The 7,405-nt window shown below is 45.7% G+C and overlaps 1 protein-coding gene across 1 annotated transcript; it reads left to right on the top strand.

Annotated features, from left to right (window-relative positions):
* Positions 1-3,070: 3,070 nt before the first annotated feature.
* Positions 3,071-4,336, top strand: HTR1A (5-hydroxytryptamine receptor 1A). Its single transcript, XM_037150759.2, has one exon. It carries the CDS (start codon positions 3,071-3,073, stop codon positions 4,334-4,336), a length of 1,266 nt encoding a protein of 421 aa, XP_037006654.1.
* The last annotated feature ends 3,069 nt before the right edge of the window (positions 4,337-7,405 follow it).

The raw sequence follows: 7,405 nt of genomic DNA, 5'->3' as shown, positions 1-7,405 counted from the left end.
ATCACAGCATATTAAAACAGAACAGCAACTGCCAGACCTCAGAAATATTAACTTCTGATATATAGCATTTTAGCTTCCTTGAAAAAAATAAAATTTCAGTTATTAAGTCATTTTGGGATCCAATAGGAAAGTGCATAATTGCTGACTGACATATTTATTTATATTTGCTAAATCTGGTACAATTCTTATTCAAGTATGTCCTCATATATATATTTACTATTAAGTACATACATGTATATATACATATATGTATATGTTTACTTTTTAAAATTTAAAGTTATCCTACTCTTTGTTTATATTTTTAAACTGTACTTCCAAAGTTTTATCTTTGGAGAATCCGACTTTTAATTATTTTCCTCTTATAATTTTTGGAACTGCAACAGTCTTCTAACAAAGTTATTTAGTTCTGTATATGTTGAGAAATTTTAAAAGGAGAAATGAGAACTTTCACAAAGTTTTAAAAGACTTTTTCAGAGTTTGTAGCCAGAATCACCACACATACTTATCACTGTTTTTTTTCAATGCCATGAATCATTACAAATGTCAGGTTCATTACTGCAACACGCTAAAGTGGGAACTGTGCCCAGCACTGTACTGTAAAACAATCCATTTCCAAACACATTGTTTTGTACTGTATGCCTCAGCCCAACTAAGTTTTATTTGACACTTTGGTGATTGCTCTCTTGTTTGGTGTTGACAAATTCAAAGCTATGAAATTCAGAGCTTAAATATAAAGAGCACAATATAAAGACTGTCACTATCTGGAGTGAATCTGTGCATGTTATCCAGAGTCATCTACTTTTGGGATTGCATTCTGCACTTTTTTTTTTACTTCAGTCATGCAATCAGAATGTATAAGTGAACTTGTTATATATCTATTCTAGGGTTTATGAATCTCAGTCTTTACCCGTGTTCAAATGGAATTAAATGTGGTTACCTTGGAAAAAGAAACAGTTTAGAACCAACCAATAGCAGCCTCTACATGAAGTCATCCTCATTTGGAAAACCCCATATTGTTTCTCTGCTGCACCCCTGCTTGGTGAATTTGTGCAAATGTGTGAGTTTCAAAATTCAGTCTTTGTCAGCACAAAACAAACACAGATAAAGGTGTTAAAGTGTTTGCCTAACTCTATTAAAACCACATTCCTAGAGAGAACTTGTAAATGACACATGCTGCAGGCTTTCAAAAAGAGCTAGAAAATATAAGCTTAGTGTATACTTGAGAGCAAAAGAGGACAGGAAAATAAAATTTTGAAGGAAAATTAGAAAAATACATAACTCAGTGTTACTTTTAATAACAGTCTTTTTCTCTCTTTTTAAAAATAATTCTTATTGATTGATTTTAGAAAGACATTGATTTGTTGTTCCATTTATTTATTGGTTGCTTTTTGTATGTGCCCTCTCCGGGGATCAAACTGCAACCTTGGCATATTGGAGAATTCTCTAACCGAAGCCCTAATCAACTGAGCCACCTGAGGAGAGCCCCCTTCTTCGTTAAATTATGGGATTTCCTGATACCTGCTTGGTTTTTGCAAGGCAAGGGTTCCTAGATGGCGCTCTAAAGCATTTGCCGGAAGGTGGCGGCAGAAGTCCTCATTGCTTGGAGCTGTCCCTGGTGCTGAACCCAGTTTCAGAGTTTAAGGGGGCAGCGACCAGGGATTCCACCAAGTTCTCCCTTAGAGATTTGCAAGCTTTGGTAAAAAATAAATAAATAAATAAATACAAATAAATAAATAAAAATAATAAAAAATAAAAAGCCATATAAAATGCCCGACCTCATTTACAACACATTAGCAAAATTAAAAAGATAAATAAATACCTCCCCTAAATCTACTCACCTCAAAGCTATGGGAGATGGTAATGTTCACTCAGTTTAAAAGGAAATGGTGCCGGGAAGGCGTGTTTGTAGGATATGTACCGAATTGCGTGTTTTCATTGGGAGCTGCAGCTATTTACTTGTCTTTTTACAAGTCCTTTCTAATCCTTTCTCCCCCAATTTTCCAAAGTTAAGAAAAGTCACAGGAAACATAATCCCCAAGAGACTTAGATGTAAAATGATAAACGGGAGAGAGGGGTGGATTTTAAAAAGCTAAGGCACCGTTTTCTTTCTCTCAATTTATGATAATTTACAGACTGACCCAGGGCTATCCACCTCCCTATTCGGACTCCAAGTGCCTCCTTTGCTTATTTCCTATTGCTACTCTGCACGGTGCTGACTCTATTTAAGAATTTGACAGAAATATAAAGCAATGGGTAGTTAGAAATTTTCCCTCCAGTTTGGCTGGGTGGAAGGCAAAGGTATTCGTTGCAATATTGGTCTGATCGGGAGATCGCGTGTGTGTGAGCAGTTCTAAGTATGTGGGCAAAAGGGGCTTGAACGCTAGGACGCCGAGCTACAGGCAGAGGAGGGCGGGGACCCAGGGGAAAGAGACGCTCAGGGTTGAGGCAGTGTTAGGAGGGAAGGGTTAGTGTGGGAGGGAGGGAGACCGGCTGTCTGAGCCACACAGAGGAGTAAAGAAAGGGTGTGAGGAGGGAGACTGAAAGGGAAGGCTAGTGGGGAGAAGGGAAGTGGAAGGAGGAGGCTTAAGAGAAAGAAAAGAGAGAGGAGAGTAGGAGAGACGGATGGAGAAAAGCAGGGAGAGGAGGGTCACAGAATGACCATGGAGGATGGAGTTTCAATTTTCCAGATACTTTTAGGATTGGAGACTCTTTGCTAGCAAGGAGACTCCGGTTCCGGCAGCCAGTTGGGCAACGACAAGGTAAAATGAACAGCAGGCGACAGACGTTCCAGCCATCTCACTGTTACCCAGAGATCCCGGAGCTGTTCTCCGGCCAACTCGCCTCTCAGCTAGAGTTCCTGAACGCGCTGGACCAAGGGAGCCCACGGAGCGCCTGGAAGCTGCTCCTCGGAGTTGCCTTCGCCTGAGCAGTAAGAACTTCTTGCTTGAGTCCTAGCATCCCCTCCCCCAGAAACTCCCTGGAGAGAGGGGCGGCAGACCCCAGGGGGAGGGGCGAGGGGGTCTTTGTGCGGCTTTTTCTCCCCTCCCCCTCCCCTGCCCAGCGCGCAGGCATGGATGTGCTCAGTCCTGTACAGGGCAACAACACCACGTCCTCCGAAGGTCCCTTCGGGACAAACGGCAACGCTACTGGCAACTCCGACGTGACCTTTAGCTACCAGGTGGTCACCTCTCTGCTGCTGGGCACGCTTATCTTATGTGCTGTGCTGGGCAATGCCTGCGTGGTGGCCGCCATTGCCCTGGAGCGCTCCCTGCAGAACGTGGCTAACTATCTCATCGGCTCGCTGGCAGTCACCGACCTCATGGTGTCGGTGCTGGTGCTGCCCATGGCCGCATTGTACCAGGTGCTCAACAAGTGGACGCTGGGACAGGTCACCTGTGACCTGTTCATTGCCCTCGACGTGTTGTGCTGCACCTCGTCCATCCTGCACCTGTGCGCCATCGCGCTGGACAGGTACTGGGCCATCACTGACCCCATCGACTACGTGAACAAGAGGACGCCCCGGCGCGCTGCTGCACTCATCTCCCTCACTTGGCTCATTGGCTTCCTCATCTCCATCCCACCCATGCTAGGCTGGCGAACCCCGGAAGACCGCTCGGACCCCGACGCATGCACCATCAGCAAGGACCATGGCTACACTATCTACTCCACCTTCGGAGCTTTCTATATCCCGTTGCTTCTCATGCTAGTTCTCTACGGGCGCATCTTCAGAGCTGCGCGCTTCCGCATCCGAAAGACCGTCAAGAAGGTGGAGAAGAAGAGAGCGGACACCTCTCTTGGGGCGTCACCGGCCCCTCAGCCCAAGAAGAGCGTAAACGGAGAGCCTGAGTGCAGAGAATGGAGGCAATGCTTGGGCAGTAGGGCAGGGGGTATTCAGTGCACCAACGGAGCGGTGAGACAGGGCGACGGCACAGCCCTGGAGGTGATTGAAGTGCACCGGGTGGGCAACTCCAAAGAGCACCTGCCGCTGCCTAGCGAGGCAAGTGCTGTCACGTGTGCCCCGGCCTCCTTCGAGAAGAAAAATGAGCGTAATGCTGAGGCCAAGCGCAAAATGGCCCTGGCTCGCGAGAGGAAGACGGTGAAGACCCTGGGCATCATCATGGGCACCTTCATCCTCTGCTGGCTGCCTTTCTTCATCGTGGCCCTGGTCCTACCCTTCTGCGAGAACAGCTGCCACATGCCCACCCTCTTAGGTGCCATAATCAACTGGCTGGGCTACTCCAACTCTCTGCTCAACCCTGTCATTTATGCCTACTTCAACAAGGACTTCCAAAATGCCTTTAAGAAAATCATCAAGTGCAAGTTCTGCCGCCAATGATGGTGGAGAAACAGCCTGGGAACGGGCCCGCCCCATCCACTCATCCTCCCTCAGCCCTCTGGAATCAACCTATGATAACTTGCTACTTTGACTCGAAATTTCTCAGCTGCTCTACCCACAGCTTCCAGACTTCGTTCCCCTCTTCTTTTCTCGGAGGGTGGGCGCTCTGTGCAAAGAGGCGCCTGCGGTGGGGCAGGGGACACGGGAAATTTCCCGCGTCCGTACGTAGGAAGCCACCTTGGCTCTGATTTTGGCTTCAGAAGTAGTTTTTCCCCAACAATTGCCTCCTCTCTTTCATGCTCCCTAAATTTTCGCGGCGGAAGTTTAAGACTCGGCCGTTCAGGGCAAAACATTCACACAGAAAAATAAAGTGTACACTCTGCCGCCGTGCCCACTCATGGCTCCCACCTGCGCGCTCCGCTGCTAGAATTTGGACTCGAAATTCAGGACTTTGCTCCGTTCCTGGCCCCCATCCCCAGCTCTAGTCCTGAAAACGTTCACTTTCTCTTTCGGTGCCAGCCTTTCTCTCCTTTCCCGGTTTCCCTTTAAGCACTTGCTATTCCCTGTGCACTATTTACTACTCGGGGAAAGGCGGGTCTGCTTTCCCCTGCAACGATGATCCCGGCAATCCCTACCTTGACCTTCCTTCCGAGCACGGCCCATGTGTTCTTTTCTTGGACTCAAACAAGTGGCCAGAAGCTGTCTCTTAGAGTGGACTTGTAAGTACAATGCTCGGCCAGTGGGAGAGTGCGGAATGATTATCCGCTCTTGTTTGGCGTCAGCACTCACCAAAGAAACTGACACTCATCGGGTTGGGGGAGCGGATTTCTGTCTGGGTGCTGAAGGGTCTACACGTGCTGGCTTTGCGACTTACCAACTGCGAAGGCGCCCGCTGGCCACTGGGTGCGCGCTGGGGACGCCAACCGCCTGCAGCCTGGCGTGAACGCTGAGCGCGCCCCGCAGACTGACTCGGGGACGGAGCATTCCCCGGCCTCTGTCTCAGGACGCGCTGAAGCCCGCAGGACCCCAGTGCGGGTTTGCCACATCCTCCCGCGCTGGGTCCCGCGGGGCTCTAGGGGCCAAAAAGACCTGAAAGGCCTAGGGAGTGTGGTAGTCCGGTATCGAAGAGGGAGGGCACCTCAGTGTGTTGGCCGGGGCTCCAGCCGGCATTAAAAGGGTAATTTTATCCAAATGGATGCAGACTCTGCTCCTAATTCACTCCCTCGACCTTGGATGGGGGAATAGCGCTATGTAGCGGGTCCTAACAGTACAACAGGATTTGCTCTGCAGGCCGTCCAGGACTCAAAGTTACCAGGACCTTCGTTTCCAACGAGGAATTCTAGGCTTTCAATCCAATGGTCCCGATAGGTTTAGCTCTATCTGCGCTCTCAGAGGCGGTTACCTCAAATACCGAGGCCGCAAAGGCCTAGCTAGGGGTGCTCTTCCCTGGGGAGTCCCTGAGAGGCTTGTACAGGGTTAACATTTGCTCCCTGGCCTGACTGTTTTTCGCCACAGTTCTACGGACAACCGGCTTCTTGCCCTTTGAATTTTTGGAGCACTCCAAGCTTTCTCTCTACCCCCTACCCTCAGAAATTATTCTTTCAGCCTTGCCACCCTGCTGAGAAATCGGTTATAATCATTACTGCCCCCAGAAGGGAAGGTGCTCCGTTAGAATGTAACTTTCCATCCATGTGACCTGACTGGGATCAAAAAGTGTGTTATAGTGAGATCTAGCCCCTACTTTTCTGATGAGTAACAGTTTTGTTTTCCAGCACTTTCACAGTTATTTGATCTTACTCCCCTCTCCTTTCAACTATACCTTTCGAACATTTGCATTGTTGTTTTGAGAACTGTGTTGCAAAAGTTGCCAGTGAAAAGTTCACTTGTGTTTAAAGTTAAGAAGGTGAAAAGACAGCTGGCTCTATCACTTGAAGCCATTTTATTGTTTGTTAAACTGAACAAAGCCTGCACTTAGTATCTTTTTCTCAAACCTAAACTGAGAGTAAGCATTATACCCAGTTAAAAGAGAAAAAGTATAAGAACTCTGGGAAATCAGTGGATGGTTTATCTATGCATATGTAATGCTCAGGAGGGGCTGTGGTGGAGAAAATAAGGTAGACTTCTCGCATTCAACAATTATTCATTTGAAAATTCAAATTTTTTTCTAACAGTAATTTAAGTAGAGCTATATGAAAACACTTTTCTGTATGTGTCTTCCTAAATCTTTAGAAAAAATTCTATAATATGTTTAAAATAATCGAAGTCCAAAATTTGCTCATGCAAATTATACTTTGGCCAGCAAGTATTACATTTGAAGTTTTGAGACTTCTAGTTATTTGTATCTTTCACAGAACTGTATGGCAATAGGTTTTGGGCATTTTTCTTCCTGTTTTGGAGAATTTATACAAGAATGGGGAAGGAGCATCCATTTGGACTGTAATTGCCAAGGTAATAGAGAAATTTGGAATATGTGCAAAAGAGCTGCATAGCAGAAAAAAGACTCTGATGCTTTTTTTTTGAAGTATTTATATTAAGGTAAAGTACATATGCATCAAAATTGGCTTTCACTCCTCCCTGTGACAATAAAGGACTTTAATAATGGTAATGCTACAATAAACTGATATCAGTAACACATGCATCTTTATTTTAATCAGAATCAATGTCTACTTGTATTCATTTATATAATTAAAAAATTGAAGCCAAAGGCCCTTGCTGGGTAACTCAGTTGGTTAGAGTGTTGTCCTAATAGGCCAAGGTTGCAGGTTCAGTCAAAAAACAACCATGGAATGCATACATATGTGGAACAACAATCTCTCTCTCAAATCAATAAATAACAATAAAAAAGAAGTCAAAGAATAAAGTTATCAGTATAAGATCCTGCTATACAGATCAGAGATCTGATACTTAGAGAAATAAATTTAATTTTTAGCACTGAAACTCATTCTAGATGAGTTATTTCTATTTTTAAAGAAATCCTTTGTCTGGCAAGAGGAGGTCATGTCTCATTGGTTAGCCATGAAACCATGCATTAGCCCTCACTGACACCCACAGATAAGGTTTAGGCACCTA

This window comes from Artibeus jamaicensis, unplaced genomic scaffold, assembly GCF_021234435.1.
Source record: "Artibeus jamaicensis isolate MK-2021 breed Jamaican fruit bat unplaced genomic scaffold, CSHL_Jam_final scaffold_369, whole genome shotgun sequence".
Classification (NCBI taxonomy): Eukaryota; Metazoa; Chordata; class Mammalia; order Chiroptera; family Phyllostomidae; genus Artibeus; species Artibeus jamaicensis.
The sequence above is the reverse complement of the archived record's forward strand: the minus strand, read 5'-3'. Positions and strand labels throughout refer to the sequence as shown.

Bases quoted from the DNA above. Each gene is read 5' to 3' on its own strand.
- HTR1A (XM_037150759.2), top strand. From the start codon at position 3,071: ATGGATGTGCTCAGTCCTGTACAGGGCAACAACACCACGTCCTCCGAA.